General features: G+C 43.8%; 1 protein-coding gene across 3 annotated transcripts in view; it reads left to right on the top strand.

Moving 5' to 3' along the window:
• The first annotated feature begins 470 nt into the window (after window positions 1–470).
• SOX5 (SRY-box transcription factor 5) overlaps window positions 471–19925 on the top strand; it is a 288812-nt gene continuing 269357 nt past the window's right edge. The window contains exons 1-2 of one of the 3 annotated variants that reach the window (XM_089693351.1): window positions 471–721; window positions 4245–4342. In XM_089693351.1, coding sequence (XP_089549477.1) covers window positions 4305–4342 — 38 coding nt within the window. In that variant the 5' untranslated portion in view covers window positions 471–721; window positions 4245–4304. Of the gene's footprint in view, window positions 722–4244; window positions 4343–8231; window positions 8369–19925 lie in introns of those variants that run through there. The other 2 variants (XM_089693352.1, XM_089693350.1) reach the window with 2 other exon arrangements.

A 19925-nucleotide genomic window follows, 5' to 3' on the forward strand; every position in this document is an offset into this window, starting at 1 on the left:
TTGAAGTACAGCAGTGCCGAAAAATGGCCTGGTCATAAAGGGGGTGAAATCTTCCAGAGGGCAAGCGGTTAATGTTGCCCTGGGATGATTGTTGATCCCTGTAGAAAGGGGTTAATGATCATGATGGGATGGGGGGAGGGTTATTGTTGATGTCGGTGAGGAAGAGGTTAATGATGAAAAGGCAGGAGAGGGTTAATGTTAATGGCAGCAAGATGCTAAAGGAAAGGCAGTACAGTCCGGGCAGTAAGGGGTTATTGATGGTAGCAAATAGGAAGGGTTCACGGTCGGTGTCGGGCAGAAAAGTGTTAATAATGTCTGTACACAGGACGCTGCTCTCCGGGCACGAAGGGGTTATGTCTCTGCTCTAGGATTGTTCCGAGCGGCCAGTGAGGAGTTAGGTGGGCGGAGCCGTGAGTGACCAGGTAGGCGGGGGCAGGGCGGGACGAAGGCGGGACGGACGGACGGACATGCGGCGCGCGCTCCCGCCCTCTAGTGTTGTGCTCGCGCCTGTCACTGTCCTGTCACCCGCCGGGGCCCCTACTGCCTGCACTGCCCGGGGCCCCGCACTGACACTCACACAGGGACACAGCCGGGGAACTATGGCGAGAGACAGACACTGTGTGAGAGCTTCACCCACTGAGAGCAACTCCGGAGTCAGTTGTGAGAGACACGCAGATCGCTGAGAGACAATACAGAGGGAGAGAGAGAATCAGCACTGCCGGTACTGACAGAGAGAGTGTACACTGATAGAGAGAGAGTGTGTACACTGATAGAGAGTGTGACTATACACTGACAGAGAGAGAGAGAGAGAGACTATACACTGACAGAGAGAGAATGTCTGTACACTGATAGAGAGAGAGAGAGAGACTATACACTGACAGAGAGAGAATGTCTGTACACTGATAGAGAGAGAGAGAGAGACTATACACTGACAGAGAGAGAGAGAGAGAGACTATACACTGACAGAGAGAATGTCTGTACACTGATAGAGAGAGAGAGAGAGACTATACACTGACAGAGAGAGAGAGAGAGACTATACACTGACAGAGAGAGAGAGAGAGAGAGACTATACACTGACAGAGAGAATGTCTGTACACTGATAGAGAGAGAGAGAGAGAGTGTCTGTACACTGACAGAGAGAGGGGGAGACTATACACTGACAGAGAGAGTGTCTGTACACTGACACAGAGAGAGAGAGAGAGAGAGAGACTATACACTGACAGAGAGAATGTCTGTACACTGATAGAGAGAGAGAGAGAGAGTGTCTGTACACTGACAGAGAGAGGGAGAGACTATACACTGACAGAGAGAGTGTACAACAACAGAGAGAGTGTCTATACACTGATAGAGAGAGAATGTCTATACACCATCAGAGAGAGTGACTATACACTGACAGAGAGAGAGTGACTATACACTGACAGAGAGAGAGTGACTATACACTGACAGAGAGAGAGACTATACACTGACAGAGAGAGATTGACTATACACTGACAGAGAGAGAGAATGTCTGTGCACTGATAGAGAGAGAGAGTGTCTGTACACTGATAGAGAGAGTGACTATACACTGACAGAGAGAGAATGTGTGCACTGAGAGAGAGAGAGAGAGAGAGAGAGAGACTATACACTGACAGAGAATGTCTGTACACTGATAGAGAGAGAGAGAGACTATACACTGACAGAGAGAGAATGTCTATGCACTGACAGAAAGTCTATACACTGGCAGAGAGAGTGTGTCCATACACTGGCAGAAAGAGAGTGACTATACACTGACAGAGAGAGTGTCTATACACTGGCAGAAAGAGAGTGTCCATACACTGGCAGAGAGAGTGTGTCTATACACTGGCAGAGAGAGAGTGACTATACACTGGCAGAGAGAGTGTGTCTATACACTGGCAGAGAGAGTGTGTCTATACACTGGCAGAGAGAGTGTGTCTATACACTGGCAGAGAGAGAGTGACTATACACTGGCAGAGAGAGAGTGACTATACACTGGCAGAGAGAGTGTCTATACACTGGCAGAGAGAGAGTGTCTATACACTGGCAGAGAGAGAGTGACTATACACTGGCAGAGAGAGAGTGACTATACACTGGCAGAGAGAGAGTGTCCATACACTGGCAGAGAGAGTGTGTCTATACACTGGCAGAGAGAGAGTGTCTATACACTGGCAGAGAGAGAGTGACTATACACTGACAGAGAGAGAGTGTCTATACACTGACAGAGAGAGAGTGTCTATACACTGACAGAGAGAGGGAGTGTACACTGACAGAGAGAGTGTCTATACAGAGAGAAAGAGAGTGTGTCTATACACAGAGAGAGAGAGTCTATACCCACTGAGAGACCAAACACTGACAGACAGAGACTCCAAGGATAAAGAGAGACTGTACACTGCCAGTACTGACAGAGTCTGTACACCGAGTGTGACTGCAAACTGACATACAGACTCCATACACTGACTGAGAGAAAGAGAGACCACACATTGCCAGTACTGGGAGAGAGTAAATACACTGACATACTAAGAGACTGCACAGAGTGCAGGGAAGGTGTAGAGTGCAGACATTAGAGAAGAGAGCTCAGTCTATGGAAGAAAGTTAAGTGTGTCAAGAGAGTGCAGTGTATAGGGTAGAGTGCAGTCCTTAGACTGCAGTGCATACAGGAGAGTGTAGTCAGTAGAAAGTGTATAGAGGAGAGTGCAGTCAGTAGAAAGTGTATAGAGGAGAGTGCAGTCAGGAGAGTGCAGTGTATAAAGGAGAGTGCAGTCAGTAGAAAGTGTATAGAGGAGACTGCAGTGTATGGAGAAGAGTGCAGTGAGAATGTAGTGTATACAGAAGAGTGCAGTCAGTAGAGTGTAGTGTATACAGGAGAGTGCAGTCAGAGTGTAGTGCATAGGGAGAGTGCAGTCAGTAGAGTGCAGTGCATAGGGAGAGTGCAGTCAGTAGAGTGCAGTGTATAGGGAGAGTGCAGTCAGTAGAGTGCAGTGTATAGGGAGAGTGCAGTCAGTAGAGTGCAGTGTATAGGGAGAGTGCTGTCAGTAGAGTGTAGTATATACAGGAGAGTGCTGTCAGTAGAGTGCAGTGTATACAGAAGAGTGCAGTCAGTAGAGTGTAGTATATAGAGGAGAGTGCAGTCAGTAGAGTGCAGTGTATAGAGGAGAGTGCAGTCAGTAGAGTGCAGTGTATACAGGAGAGTGCTGTCAGTAGAGTGCAGTGTATACAGGAGAGTGCAGTCAGTAGAGTGCAGTGTATACAGGAGAGTGCAGTCAGTAGAGTGCAGTGTACACAGGAGAGTGCTGTCAGTAGAGTGCAGTGTATACAGGAGAGTGCTGTCAGTAGAGTGCAGTGTATAGAGGAGAGTGCTGTCAGTAGAGTGCAGTGTATACAGGAGAGTGCTGTCAGTAGAGTGCAGTGTATACAGGAGAGTGCAGTCAGTAGAGTGCAGTGTATACAGGAGAGTGCTGTCAGTAGAGTGCAGTGTATAGAGGAGAGTGCTGTCAGTAGAGTGCAGTGTATACAGGAGAGTGCAGTCAGTAGAGTGCAGTGTATACAGGAGAGTGCTGTCAGTAGAGTGCAGTGTATACAGGAGAGTGCAGTCAGTAGAGTGCAATGTATACAGGAGAGTGCTGTCAGTAGAGTGCAGTGTATAGAGAGAGTGCAGTCAGTAGAGTGTAGTATATAGAGGAGAGTGCAGTGTATAGAGGAGAGTGCTGTCAGTAGAGTGCAATGTATACAGGAGAGTGCTGTCAGTAGAGTGCAGTGTATACAGGAGAGTGCAGTCAGTAGAGTGCAGTGTATAGGGAGAGTGCAGTCAGTAGAGTGCAGTGTATAGGGAGAGTGCTGTCAGTAGAGTGCAGTGTATACAGGAGAGTGCTGTCAGTAGAGTGCAGTATATACAGGAGAGTGCAGTCAGTAGAGTGTAGTATATAGAGGAGAGTGCAGTGCAGATCAGGGAGAGGTGTTTAGAGCGCGGTGTCCCTGGCAGGGGCCTCTGTGTGTCCCAGTTGCTTTTCTTTGCTGGGAACAATGTGTGATTGTTGTGGGGGTGGGAGGGGGCACTCACTCAGCAGCACTGTGGAAGGTGGCAGATCCCAGTGAACAGCTTGCTGTGTCCTGTCCCGGGGATGACGAGCATTGTGCAGGATCTGACTGACAGGAGAGCGCTCCTTGCACTGCTGGCCCTTTAACAGTGATCTGTGAGTGTGTGTGAGTGTGAGGAGAGGTCTCACTCCGCTCTCTGCACCCCCTGACAGGTTCTCCTCCAGCCATCAGAAGTGGCGGCTGTGACAAAGGGATATTGTGCTGGATTCAGCATGCTCACCGAGCCAGACGCACCGCCGGAGTTTGAGAGGTGAGTGCACTTTTGTTGCTATGTACTCCCTGTCCCTGTGTGCTTACCCATTAGGGGGGATTTCCATTGTCAGAGACCTAGAGGTGCCCAGAATTTACCCCGCTTTGCCTGGACTGTGCCCAGATAACACCCCGATCCCTCATCTGCCCAGACTCTGCACCCTGCTCCTTGTTCCTCCACCAGTCCACACTGCCCTCTGCTTCCTGCACTCTTCTCATCTGATGTGTCTACCTCACTCTGTACTCCACTTTATGCTCCCTGTACTGTGCCTGATCTGCACCCTGCTCCAGGACCTGCTCCCTGTGCACCATTCCCACACTTCATTCTGTATGTGCACCCTATCTCTTCTCCGAGCACCCTTCCCACACCACCCCCTATCCATGCACTCTATCTCTTCTCCGAGCACCCTTCCCACACTACCCCCTATCCATGCACCCTATCTCTTCTCTGAGCACCCTTCCCACATCACCCCCTATCCATGCACCCTATCTCTTCTCCGAGCACCCTTCCCACATCACCCCCTATCCATGCACCCTATCTCTTCTCCGAGCACCCTTCCCACATCACCCCCTATCCATGCACCCTATCTCTTCTCCGAGCACCCTTCCCACATCACCCCCTATCCATGCACACTATCTCTTCTCTGAGTACCCTTCCCACATCACCCCCTATCCATGCACCCTATCTCTTCTCCGAGCACCCTTCCCACATCACCCCCTATCCATGCACCCTACCCCTTCTCTGTGTACCCTTCCCACACCACCCCCTATCCATGCATCCTACCCCTTCTCCGTGCACCCTTCCCACACCACCCCCTATCCATGCATCCTACCCCTTCTCCAAGCACCCTTCCCACACCACCCCCTATCTATGCACCCTTCTCCTTCTCTGAGCACCCTTCACACTGCCCCCCATCCATGCATCCTACCCCTTCTCCAAGCACGTTTCCCACACCACCCCCTATCCATGCACCCTACTCCTTCTCTGAGTACCCTTCCCACACCACTCTCTATCCATGCACCTTATTCCTTCTCTGGGCACCCTTCCCATGCTACATCCTATCTGTGCACCCTGTCTTCTCTGTGCACTTTATTCTTTTTCTGGGCAACCTTCTCTGTGCTGCATGTACTCTACCCTTCTCCATATACTTTTTCCTATGATGCCCCTCTCTGTGTAGCCTTCCCTATGCTGTGTGCACCCCTCCCTTCTCCAAGCACCCTTCCCATTGCTCCCTGCCTTCTCGGTGCACCCCTTGCCTATGATGTATGCATCCTGCCTTTCTCTGTGCACCCTTGGTGCCCTTTCCCTGTACACCCTTCTGTATGCTGTAGGCACCCTGCTCCCTTTCCATACACCCTTACCTGTGTTGTGTGCTCTCTGATCCTCTCCATGCACCCTTCCCTATGTTGTGTGCACCTTGCCCCTTCTCGGTGAACCCTTCCCTATGTTGTGTGCACCCTGCCCCTTCTGTGTGTACCCTGCTCTTTGGCTGCTGTGGCTCCATACACAACCCGACAGGCTGTCGCTGTGTTGCCCTCTGCCTACACAACTCCCCAGCTTGCTGGGCTCAAGGCTGAACTCCTCGCAGGAGTAGTCCTTGCAGGTACTGCCTCATCTGAAGTGGGCTTTTACTGGACTAGCCATTTATAAGTGTAGTTCCTGCATAGTTGGTGCTCCGAGAAGTTGCTTGTTTCCAGGAAGTGCTGGCAGAAGTAGTGACAGTTCTTGCTGCTCTGTCGTGTGCACAGGGAGTCCCTGCAGAAGTAGTCTGCACAGAGTGCTGCTCACCCACCAGAGTGGAGATTTTCCCTACTTGACCCCTGCAGGAATCTTGTCATCTGCCCAGTATATCCCTAATCTCTGCCAATCCCGGGTGCTCTGAATTGATCCCTTCTCCTTTATCTTCCCTCCCGGCTTCGTTTTATTTTCATGTTTCCTTCCTGCTTTGCTTTTCCATCCCAGCAATTCTTCTGACATCCTGCGTCCACTTCATCCCAACCCTCTGCCTGCTGTGTCCAAACCCGCTTACTGCCTCCCTCCTGCCTGCCAGTCCTCAGGTCCTCCCAAAGTTTTATGTGTGATTGTGTCTGTGATCATCCGAATATTGATAAGCCTTCCCAGTGTCTGCACAACACCATTAGTGTTTCAATTACAAAGTAACAAATTTCTCGGTTATTATCGTAGCTTGTGTCACTTTTAATTCACCTAGTCGGTCGGTGTACGAAAGATTTTATTCTGTGTGTGTGATGTTTACAATTGACATTTCCTGGCATTTTGGGCAAAATGTCTCTTTTAAATTAAGTTGTTGCCTAAATTGAAAGGACAATGTGCTTTGAATGTCGGTGAGAGTTTGTTGTGTTTTTTTGTGTTTTTTTTTTACTTCTTGTGTTTAGCTGCGAACCAAATGCCTTGTAACAAAGTGACAGGCGAGACTCTTATTTCACATTTTTTTCCTGCGTTCAAAGGTCATTCTTCTATCAGCTCACACAGAGGATTCATTGGATTTTTTTTTTTGTTTCTGTATTTAACTTGTAAGCACCCGGCAGTAGAGACCTGTTTGCACTCCATTGATCCTGTTATAGAATAATTGATCAGAATTTGTTAAATGGCTCTTGGTAGAACATCATGGCCGGCGAAGTTGTTGAAAAGTTTTTTGTTGTGAAGGCCTGATGTTTGTGCTGGCCAATTGGTTTTTTTTTTTTCCTGCATTGGGACTAGGTCCCCTTGGCAGATTGTTAGTATGAATTTTGTATTGGTCAGATAAGGGTAGCTGGTTATCTTGCGGCATGTTGTGTAGTTTTAGGAGCAGGGTTGTGGAGTGTCATTTTGTACATCGACACAATGTGACAGTTTTTGTTGCAAAGATAGTGTGACAGTTTGCGGGAAAGCCGGGGTGATCCCTTCTACACACAAGCTTTTGTCATGATGTTAGTGGCAGCTGTGTTTTTTTATTTTTTTTTCCCCTGTTCACTATTAACACATCCCTTCATATCAGAGCAGATGCTTGTCAGATGTGCTGGCTAGTTTGTGCTCGGAGGTCTGTGATTAGATTTTGCTCGGCGTTCCCCAGGCATACTGGCCGACTATCTTGTTCTGTTCCTCGTGGCGGTCACGGCTGTGTTGTTCCTCGGTCTGCATGTGCGGCAAGGCCTCCGTCTTCAATCCTGGGGGGGTGCCCGCGTCCCTGAACCAACACTGGCAAAGCCTGGAGGTGTGTTTCTGACTAGGTCATTGCAAAACAGATTACGCTGGGATGTCCGTGCTTTCTGACTGGTGCTAAAGAAGCCATCGGACAGAAAGTTGTCGCCTGCTGAAAGTTCAGTGTAAGTTTGTTTTTTTTTGTTTTTTTTCTTCTTGAACCCCTTGGCTTAATATTAAACAATCCAGGTTGAAAATAGGTACAGCGGTGACAAATTAAGCATTATGGCCCCCAGCCAGAGCCAGCAGAGTGTATAATATGTCTATCCCCCCCACTCTGCATGGAGGGGTTAAGGTGAACAATTTGGGGGAGTGTATTAGAAGCTTTTATTTTTTTTATACATCACAATTGCTGCAAAAAAGGGCATTACACAAGCGGCAGGATGTCCCATGTAGAGCAAAAAAAAAAAAAAATGCATTCAGGTTAGAGCAAATGAAAAAGAGGAGGGCTGTAATAACTGACTCATTTGAACACCCACTGAATTTATTTTGGGGTTACGACAACAATGGGCAACTGTAAATCCCCTTCTCTGCATTAGCCAGCTCTGGGGTCGGTGCCAGGCGTTGGGTGCTCATTGTTCCAGTGACACTGGCATGGTGGTTGACCGTTCACCTGCTCACCATTTTATCCTGTTCTCCTAAATTATTTCTCAGAAAAGAGAGAGAGAGGAAGAGAGAGACATTGTCTGCATTGTGTGCCAGTGAAGCGGTCACCCAGGCTAGTAAAAGGGGCTGCCCGGAGGGGTCAGGACTGCCAAGCTTATGCATGATAAAGAGACGTCACACAGATGGAGAACGCAATGGCTGCCCGATAGGAAAACTTAGAAAGTGAGTCCTACTTCATTTTAAGTGTCAGATTCAGCCAAACATTTTACTTTTTTGTTCATAGTCCCAAATAAGGGTTGTGGATATGAGATAGTCTTGTGAGGTTGTCTGCGTGTTGCTATTTCTATAACTGGTCCGTGTAGAATATTATGCCGCGGGAATATTTAGTCCTCTCATGACTTGTTTCCAGGCCCATAAATCTTCCCCTGGTACCCCTTGCTGTGCCAGCAGCCCCCTCCGTAGTGTCCCCATCTCATGGCCATTCCTTGCCCTGGGTGAATTGTGTGCCTTTTGGTGTATATTCTATCTGACAGTACAGCAACAAGGTTTTTCGAGACGCCTTTCTTGGGATTTAAATTCGCCTTGTTGTGTTTGGCTTTTCACGCAGCGATTAAAATACAAGAAAACTGTCAAAATCTTGTCATGGTAATGAGTGTGTTGCACGTATGACAACATCACGCAGACTGCGCACTTTGGCGGCAGCGTTCAGCAGTGTAATCACGCCCGATGTCATAATTAATATTCTGTTTCTGATCTGTTATTTGGTTTAATTTGCTGTGACTTGTTCTGTAAAGGCTGTGATTGCCAGAGCTGCTGGATTATATTGGTAGTATCCTGTCTCTGTAATCTGACAGTTTGGTGGTGCACTATAGGTGATCAATGCACGCATGGTTAAACCAAGGATCTCAAGACTAGTTGCTTTTGTGTCTCCAGGTGTTCCCCTCTAAACCCGACCCTGGCATAGTGGGTAGAATTTAAAAGCTCCCTTCTCATGTTTATGGTATGACCACATGTTGCTTCAAACTGATGCTTTTGGTTCAGCAAATGCTTGTAAAAAGACAGGTCAGACTCTGTCTAAAATTCTGCTTGTCACATTGCTGTCATGTAGGCAATGTACAGTATATTTCCTGTTGGTAATCTTTAGATTTATAACCCGCAGGAACCAATATGCAGTCTGCGTCTACTAATCTTACTCCATCAAACAGTAATCTTATTGGTTGCTGTGACTTGCTTTTTGTCTTGACCCTATTAAACCAGCCGATGAGATTTCCCATGTCAAAGGTCGAGTGTCAGTGTTGCAATCACAGTACAGTCTTATTATAAGATTTCTACTTTTTGATCTTTTTGTTTATTTAATCATTCAGTGATTGCAGTGTAGGTGGTGATTCTTTTTGATCAGATTCTACCAGGTGCTTCATCCAACCAAATGTTTTGTACTAGTAGACTGCTTTTGATTCTTTTTGTTTAATTTTCATTTAATTTTTTTTCTTCTTCTATGATCACATGGGTTAATCATTTTGCCTTTTTTTTTGTAATGCAAAAAAGAAAAAAAATATGTGAAATAAAAGACAAGGCCAGCATGCTAAGAAACAAACAATCCCGATCTTAAAAAAGTGATTGAATGAGATAACAATTGTAACATGTATGACCAACATTGCATCCTGTCATCCCACAACATGCTGGATTCTTGCTTGCACTTTTCTGATTCTTTATACAGTTCACCAGTATTTGCAGTGAGATTTGAAGGATGAAGTGCGTTTGTCTTTTATTCTCTGTAATGAGATTTTGAACATTTAGCAGAACTGTTATTCAATTTCAGCATAAGCCCTGTGCTTATTGTCAGTTGACAGGTTGATGAGACCTGTGGGATAATTTGGACATCTTTCATAACAATAAAAAATATTTTATTAGGGCCACAAGGTCCATGCACTTAAAAAGGGGGGACAAAGGGATGCAGAGTTCAGGAGTCAGTCACTACAATTTAGTAGCCAGGAGAACATGAAAGGGGCCAGGGGACACGCAGTTTCACCAGAACCCACAGAGTTCTAATTGGCGGGGTACAATGACATTGGATGTATTTATGTCAATTGTTATCTGTTTTTGATGTACCGTAGATCATTTTTATATATAAAAAAATAAACTGCACCAATTAGCAGCTGATCAATTGACATTAAATTTACAAAGGTTTACGTGAAATCTCCCTCCTCTGTTGCATGGGTGTAAGGGTATTGGGGAGCTCAATCCTTTGCAGAAAACGCTACTTAACCCCCCTTCATTCTTCATGATCGTCTGACTGGGGATGGCAGTGTATGCCAAGATGATGTCAAACTTAATGGCTCGGCTCAGGAAAAGGACATTGCCATTTTTCATGTACAAATTCACAGCAACCACAACTCCTGACATGACCCTGACTGCGTTGTGAGCCGCAACGTTTTTATAATAGATTTATTGTTTGTTTGTTGAGGTGTTTGACTTGCTGTGTATTGTTCCAAAGATTATAAAGTCATAAGACACCAGCCTTAATCACAAGGGAATAATTAGATCAGCCAGGGCCTAACCCGCCTAGAATCATTCCCCGATAGGATGTGATTGCCATGTTTTCAAAGTTGGACTTTTTACAATGTCAAATTTTTGGAGTCATCCAAGTTGCTCCCCTCCCAAAAAAATAAAAATCACTTTGGATACCCTCTGTTTTTCCTCAGAACCTCCTCTTGCCATGATATGATTTGTCTGTGATGAGTGCGCCAATCTGCCCTTGAAAGGTGCCACACTGGTGCGGTGGCAGGAGTCGGGCAGAAAAAAAAGGGTTGCTTTGTGATTTTGAGTTTACATTCAATACCCTGCTGCCTGTAAATCCAAATTAAAAACTGCAGTGGAAGCTTTCCAAGTTCCCTCTATTCAATCTCACAAACTTCTGCAATACATATCAATCACTAGGTAATTATACTTGCAATAACAATTTGCTTTTGTTTCTCCTTAATAGTCAGGCAGACAGTCTTGATCTTGGTCCCATGCCTGTTTTCTCTCTGGATAGGGTTTGTGTACACAAGTGTTGGAGTGGTATTGTGCCGTTGTTCTGCGCCTGGTTATTTGTCACAAAGTTACTGGAGTGAGGTGCTTGCAGAGGTGTACACCAAGAACATACTTGTAGCAGCTTGTTTTTCGTGCAGTCAGGGGCACAAAAATGATAACCAGTGATTCAGAAGACCCAATTTATGATCAAGTGATTTGGGTCTTTCACCAAATCAGACTTTTTTTTTTGGAAAGTAAAATGTTTGTAGCAAAAGATCTGGGCTAAAATTTTGACCGGCTTGCAGCGGACCTGGCAAAATGAATTTCAAATCAGCCAAACTTTTTTTTTTTTTTGGGGAAAGTAAAATGCTTGCATTAGAAATGTTTGGGGGGCTAACTTGTAAATGTCTCCCAGTGATTTGGGGAAATTTAACTGCACAACTGTTGCTTGTTCCTTGCAGAGAGTTGCTAGACGTTTTGGTTTTTGAAGAGACAGATGCTTGCAGCGCAGAAAAAGTTTTGGAAATTGAGTTCATTTTTGATAGAATCTTTTTACGTTCACTGTGAAGGCAGACATGCGTACAGACTAATTTAATGCTGGGGGTCAGTTGTGTTGGCTTTGCTGCAACCCCATCGTGTTCAGTTAACCCTCTCGAGCGCAAAAGAGAAAAATATTACACACGGACCCCCAAGGGGCGAGAGACGATGAGCCTTCATGGACTGCGTTAACAATATCGTACGGTTGCTATTTGTGTTGCCTCCGTGCTTGTAAGGATTTGCAAGAGATTAAGTGAAATTTTGAGCTGTAACCTTGCGCCGTGTCTTTTTCATTGAGCTCCAGTTGCAGTGTATAAAATAAATCATTTTACTGTATACTTTAGGGCTCTCTTTATCGGACCACCCTGAAAATTATTAACAGATGTTCTGTCGTGCCTGCCTTCTGTGCATTATAGAGATCCATCAGCCCTTTTATGATTTTTTTTTTTTTTTTTTATTATTATTATAAGATTTTCCGGAACCTTAATTAAGAAAATAATTGTCTGAAATATAAAGTTTCCTGGCTGCCAAAAGGAATGGCAGCAAAACAAATTGGAGTCGTAACGCAGCCTGACGTTCTTACATCTTGCTTTGCTTAGTCTCAGAAGTGGCTTCTGGGCTTAGAATAAGGAGGGGGTCTCCTGCCTCTGGTCAGGGGTCACCCCATTGTTGCTTGCAACCTCTTCCTCCCCCCCCCTTATTCATTAACCCCTTTGTGGCTGTGCGGTATCCCGCTGTGAGCTGTCCCTGTAGCCCCTCCCCGGCCCATGGAGTGTCACTAATTGAATTTGAATGATCCATTACATGAAACCCGGGTCTTGGCTTTGCACATGACTTCTCCAAAAATATGAGGGCAAAGACTGTTCCTTTATGTAAAGGCATGAATTGGTCCTATTGATAAGTCTGTGATGCTAAATATAGTCTGCTTTGTGTATGGAATATTAAGAGACTGTGGAATCTGCTTTTGCACCAAGATTAACAGAAAAACGCTTTCACAGGACAGAAAGAAGTTGCAATTGTTAAATATAATTGAGTTTTAGAAGTCTCAATTTTGTGCATTTTAGATTGATAATAAAGTCCTATATATCATTTTTTTGTGGTTTTTACTACATTTGCACTTTGCTTTACTTAATCGATACAATTTTCCAAAAGCAGAAAGTTTCAAAAGTTGTGGGGTTTTTTTTGTTCCTCTTTTTATTGTTGTTGCAAGGATGTCTACTGGGACTCCTCAATCTGTCCTGCATCCTGAGGACCGCTGGCAGGCCATTGTGATACACAGTAGCAATAGTGAGGCAGCAGAGAGAGGCGCCTCTTTAAAATGTTGCAACATTCTCCGCTCCCCCGCGTTCTGATAGGCTGAGAAGAGGCAGAGGAGTGCAGCTGACAACTTCTTCACAACATCCTCTGTTCAGGGATGGCAGTTAGGAATTCTCTCTTTTTATAGTCTAGGCTTGTTCACATTTCAGGAACCAATTTTTTTTCTTTTTTAATTAGTTTTCTTTTCCTTCTGTTCTTTGTATATATCTCTGTATATATCTTTAGTTATCACTAGAGGTATCCCTAGCAGGAGGAAGGAGGTCTTGATTTCCCTTTTATAGATCTTTTATATAGAGGGTTTACCAGCAGGAGGAAGAAGATCCTGATTTCTCTAAATAGATCTTTATATGGAGGGTTCGCCATCAGGAGAAAAGAGGGTCCTGATTCCCTTCTATAGATCTTTAGTTATTATTTGAGGGATCCCCAGCAGGAGGAAGGCGATCTTGATTCCCCCTATATCGATTTTTAGTTATCACTAATAGCATTAGCAACAAGAGGATTGAATCCTGATTCTCTTGTATAGATATTTCGTTATCACTAGTGGGATCCCCAGCAAGAGGAATGATGTCATTATTCCAATATATAGATCTTTAGTTTTCATTTAAAATATTGTGTCCAATTCTGGGGATCTCACTTACAAAACGATATTGATAAGACAGGACAAGACCAACAGAATGGTTAATGTTCTGAGGGATAAAACGTCAGGAGAGTCTGCAGGGAATTAATATGTGCGTTCTTAAGCTTCAGTATACACATTTAGTTTTCTTTCGTTCAACCTCCTGAGAGATCCCCACATCAACACGACATTGTGTGATACGGGGATTGCCCCTGCTGTTCTACTGTATTCTGACAGGGGGAATATCGCTGATATTGGTTTTCCAGCAAGACTTTGACAGAAGCTGGTTGTTAGACTGGCTTCTGTTGAACAGACAGCAGTACACATGTACCGAAAGTCGACCGGTTACTGCTGAACCTGACAACTTTTGGTACTTGTTTACTGGGCTTCAAATGGAACTTTAGGCCACAAGTAAAAACGGAGTGAACAGGCAGGAATTTTAATGCAGAAGAGACTTGTTTTATCTCTTCTGCATTAAAATGACCTACCTACCTGTCCACTCTTGTACAGTGAGCCACGCAATGCCACATCTGACTGAACTCCCGTGCATGCTTGACGTCATCCCTGCATGGCCAATGAAAGTGACTGATGATCGCGACTGAACATGTCGGCCGCCTGAACATCTCAGCTTCCGGGTGGGGAGCTCAGGGATGCCGCATCGCTGGAGCCGAGGCGAGTATAGTTCCACTTTAAGGGAAAAGAGGGACATGACCTTCAATGACATGAAAGGTGTGAAGTTCAGGAGGCCAGCACTTTGACGCTAAGATCAAGAACTCGGGGGACATTACCTCAGACTAGCAGGAAGTTCAAAACTAACCTTTGAAAATAATATCTTACAGAAAGAGTAGTTGATTCTTGGAACTGGGATCCAGCAAGAGATAGTGAGTCGGTCAACAGTAAGTCAGTTTAAACATGCTTGAGACAAACCTAAATCTCCTATACTCAGTCAAAAAGGTAAAGAAAAAATGAGCAGACTCGATGGAGCACTTGATCTTTTTCTGCCGTCACTCTTCTATTTTTCCATGTCTGGCAGTCTTTTTTTTTTTTCAGATTTATTTATGTCATAAAATGTACGCAAATTATAGAATTTTGCCACACTAACAAGCCATCAACAAGTCATTTTCTAGCTGCTCAGCACCTAAAATAATTATTGCATGTTCTGTATATGTTCCATCGCAAAGACAAGATCACCCCACGCTTTTTTATACGGCTATCGTCGGCCAGACTAGCCTGTTGTAATGCTACATAAGCCAAGAAAAAAGAAGAGCAATCAAACTTTAGAGGAATGCTGTCTTGCCTTTTTGAGAATGTGACCAGAGATTGCTTCCGTTGTGCCGTGCTGATCTGGTAGTACAGACCTGTGTTTGGGATTCTCCTTTTAATCCAGATTGAGCATTATCCAGTAGATATGTGTTGTTCTGTTTTTGGTGTTTCCTGCTTGGTAATTTGTTAGTATGTGTTTTATCATTTTGTTCAGAGCTCAGAGGCGGTCTATGATTCATTGAAATTGGTGTCTTCTTAGAGGCTTATAAAAAGTGACAGTAGCTCTGCTTGAAATGAAAGTGGAGTTATAAATAGAGAAGTGTAATATGATGGTGAACAATGACTCCCACTATTTATTTATTAAAGAACGCTCGTATTACCCCAAACCAGTGCATTCAGTCAGCTAGGATTTGTTCAGGGGTATATATGTTTTTTTGCCCTGGGGAATATTCAGCCAACAACATCACTTTAACAACTAGAAAAAAGGAAAGACTGGACTCTTGCAATAACCATTCATACAAAAGTTACTTGCAAAAGGTTCACCAAGATTGGTAAGAAGCCTTATTCGTGCCTTGACCATGGTAGATGCAATCCCATACTTTTTTTTTAATGCCATTTTATGTGGCTACAAAAATGGAAAATCTTCACACACATAATATTTCTCCTGAACTGTTCGCTTTACCGTGGCTGCAACATATTTCCAACAGGAAATCTACGGTAATTATCTATTCATTTTCAAAATTGGTAATCTGAAATAATTGTATTTTTGTTGTGCTCGATGTCCAGGAAAGCAGTCAGACAGCATTGTATATAGACGAGTAGTGGGTATTATATAAACACCTTTACAATGTGGAAGTTGGGTGTCGTGTGAGGGTTTTGGGGTCATTCTTGTTTGTGATTGCCGCAGCTGCTCAGGAAGTGTTTGCAGACGTTTCAGGGGGATAAATTGTAACTTCTGGGCATCACTGAGATCTGTTAGGCATTTTTATGTCAAACAAATTGCTCTACGACAGGTTTGAACTTCACCGCTGGTAATTGCATATGGGACAGCGAAAGACTGATAAGCTTGCCTAGCGAAAATCTACATTGTTGGAAACAGACTTCTTCTTCCAGCATAATGAAAAATGTAATGCACATTGTGCCATCATGCATTGCCGCCCATTTTCAGCCATACCACACTGCAGTCTTCAAGGACCTGATTTAAGAGACTTGAATGACCAATTGAGTTTTAACACATCATAAATGCAGCATTCAGATGGGTGCAAGCTGCACTGAAAGTAAGGTTATTCAGTGTTTTGCTCTTATTGCAAAATGTAAAAAATGTGTCTAAAATTTAGACTGCCTTCACATGGGTGTACTTAAGCATACATCACTGCAAGGGGACATGTTTGCATGCATGGGATGCACTGTTCATGTATATTTGGATGCAGCCACTGGTCCCAGTTTGACAGCCATGCGGGTGCTTGCCCTTGAATGCACACTGTCTGTGTTTGGGGACCCACATCTGCACAGATGTTTGCTTAAGTATGCCTGTGTGAATGAGGTCTTGGCCCTAAAACTCTGCCTTCAAATATAACTAATAAGGCAAAGCTTTTTTTTTTTTTTAGTTTTGTACAGAAAGGAGATAGAATAGAACCCTTGTCAGTTTTTATTGCTGTCTGTGCCCCCATTAGAGAGATTCACCCTCTCTCTTTGTTCTGTTTACCATTATCATTAAAAGTGAAGTAAAAGAAAATTCCAAATTTTGGGCTGTCCCCAGAAAAATAGAGGGAAAAACTTCCAATGGGGACACTAATTAGCTCTGGTGACCTGGGGGTCTGCAAGGGATTCCCTTAATTGCAGGTATTTCGTCTCACCTCCTGTTTTGGCTATGGGACACAAAGTGAAGTTAAATCACCCCAATGGGACACCAATTCCAGAAAAAAAAACTCACAGGGGTTACAACCCTCCCCTAGAATAGAAAAAAACGTTGTATTCTAAACTGACTAACGTACTACTTTAAGTTGTATGGAGCACACAACTTAATATAGATGCAAACCCAATCACAAAAACAACACCGAAGCTTTTACATGTTTCAAAAGCCATTTTTAATCTTTTTAAGCATGCAGTTTTCATTTAATGAATAATTTACAATCCTACAGTCAAGGTTCTTATTAAGACACTTCCTGTTACAGGGTGACAACGTTCTGTCCCTTTCTTCCAGTAGTTCTCCTGTGTTGTCTCACAGGTTTCTAATGAAGAGTACCTGATGGAAAGTGCCTGTTTTGACACATAGGGGTTTATTTACTAAAGATGGAGAGTCTAAAATCAGACTCCCTTCTGCATAGAAACCAATCAGCTTCTAACCTCAGCTTGTTCAATGAAGCTTTGGCAATGAAACCTGGAAGCTGATTGGTTTCTATGCAGAAGGGAGTCTGATTTTGGACTCTCCAGCTTTAGTAAATAAACCCCACATTACAGAGGCATGGTCCATTGTTGACTCCATTTGGAGCCCCACCTTAAGAAATGCCATGTAGCCACCACTGAAGTTCATGAAGTTAGGCAGTGGCTGCAAAGATGTAGAAGATCATTAGCACTGAGAGGCAACAAAGGATGAAAAAAGGTGAAAACAAATAGATTTTTCTTTTATTTTGAAGTAAACATCAGACTTAATATTTATGTGTGTATGTATGTATGTATGTGTGTGTGTGTGTGTGTGTGTGTGTGTGTGTGTGTGTGTGTATGTGTGTGTGTGTGTGTGTGTGTGTGTGTGTGTGTATGTGTATGCATGTGTGTGTGTGTGTATATGTGTGTGTGTATATATGTGTGTGTGTGTGTGTACATATGTATGTGTGTGTGTGTGTATATATATGTGTGTGTGTGTGTACATATGTGTGTGTGTATGTATATATATATATATATATATATATATATATATATATATATATATATATATACACACATAGATATATTTCTATCTATCACTTTTCCTAACATGCCATCATAATTAAATCCTCACTACTATCTGATCAGCTCTTATAGATCTAACCCCATTGATACCACTCAGTAATTTCTTTGTTCCAACCTTCACAACCTTTTCTTGTTTCCTTGGATCATAATCTTATGTCAAGGCCGCTGTAAAACAGAAAGAAACACCAGGCTGTTGTGATTATCTTTTCAGGTACTAAAGGAGTCACTTGACAAGCACAAAGTAAACATAGTATATACTTGTAGGCAATATATATATTCTCTTCTTTGCAGCTTCAAGTTTAAGTAAAAGTAATGCCTTGCTGAGATTTATTACAATTATTAATCATTTACTTTATTTTATTGCTGTACTCTTTCACTTCTGGATATCAGTTGCTAACCCCTGCAAGGCCAGAGTTCTGAAGTTGGTCCGGAAGGACACCCATGGCGGAGTGTTTGTAAACGAAGTCTCGATCACACAGAGACTTGCTAACCTGGTCGGCTGTGTGTGCGCTGTGTTCTTTGTTGTACTTTACTCTTCCTGTGCACAGCTCGACTTTATTTTTCTCTCAGATGCCGTTCTGGCGATTGGTTTTAAGGGTGAAAAGTGGGGTGACTTTTTTGGCACTTTGTTAAGCCAGAGTTTGTTTTTTACAAGGGCGAATGCAGTGGATTGAATTACATGGGGCTCAGCGCTGCGTCACGTCCTGCATGTGTGCAGCATTAAAAGCAATAGGTGGTAAATGGCAAGAATTCCTATAAAGTTATTTATTGATTTCAGTTGCTTAATGCATTCTTTTTTTTTCCTGTCTTGTGGTGGAAACGCGCTGGGCTGAGCCTTCTGCTGCCTGCATTTCATGTCAAAGCAGACCAGAGAGAGGGAGCTGCATTTAAGCACAAGGAGTGGATTTACACAACTTTGTGCTTTTAAAGGAACCTAGACAGCCAGATACAAAACAGGCCACAGTTCCCAGATTGCAGCAGCCTATTGACAAAGGTTGAAACAATTTTGCAAGGTTGTTCTTTTTACTTTTTTTTTTTGTGACTGATGCTGTAGGTCTCTAACCCATAACTAATGATCTCTATTTGCCTTTCATGTAAACCTAATCCCTAAAATCTCATGACATGTCATTTTCAATCTTTTGAAGTCTTCAGCTTTTTTTTAAAATAGTCCATGGTGATCCTGCCATACAGATCCTTGTTCAGGATCTTCCTGTGATGGGATCATGCACAGTCGCAATGTGTTTGAAAAGTGACGGCAGGTGTGGGGAGAGGAACACCCACCCACTGTCACAGAGAACCAAGGTTGGGGGTGAGAGGAGGCAGGAGCTGGAACATGTAACATGTTTCAAAGTTGAACTTTAACTAAAGCCTCTTTCATGTGAGATCAGAGATACAGCAAAATCAAGCATTTTAGACACATTTTAGCTCTCCTGTAACACCTGCCCAATGCACTAATTAAAACGATTGCAGGAAGACAGGACAACATACGCCACTACATTAGCATGGCTTCGCATTGTGTTGTGTCAAGAATTTTTGGACGTTCTTTTCTCTAGGCTTTGCTGCAGCCTGTTCCCTCCATTGAACTCAATTGCAGTGCGCAAAAAATGTGCCTATAGCATTTTTGACACATTCAGAGCACGTTTCTGATCACAGTATTTAGTTCCCCTTGTGAAAAAAACACCTGAAAAGCAGAGGTGATGTTTGAGCAATGTTTTACTGATATGGTGTAGCCGAAATAACCATGAAATATCATTCTGCCGTAATCACAAGCCCATGTGAAAGAGGCCTTAGTGCACCTTCAAGGGCGAATAATAAAAAAAAATCCAAAACTTTGCTACAATAAAATTGTGTCTCAACAGGTTTGCGTGACAAAAGTAAGTCCCGTCATACTTTGTTCTTCATTCTTATCTCAGTCATGGTTACATAAAGATTATTTCACGTCCAGCTGTGTGAATTTTACACCTGTGCAACACCTGAAGGAACGGCTGACTGAGGGAATTTCTAGCTCATACGCTGAAAAGGCTTGGATTTGAATTGTGTAGATTGGTGATCTAGAGAGGAAAGCCTCTTGACAGATGTTATTTT

The sequence above is a fragment of the Staurois parvus genome, unplaced genomic scaffold (genome assembly GCF_062004578.1).
Source record: "Staurois parvus isolate SC_StPar_1 unplaced genomic scaffold, SC_StPar_1.0 ptg000628l, whole genome shotgun sequence".
Classification (NCBI taxonomy): Eukaryota; Metazoa; Chordata; class Amphibia; order Anura; family Ranidae; genus Staurois; species Staurois parvus.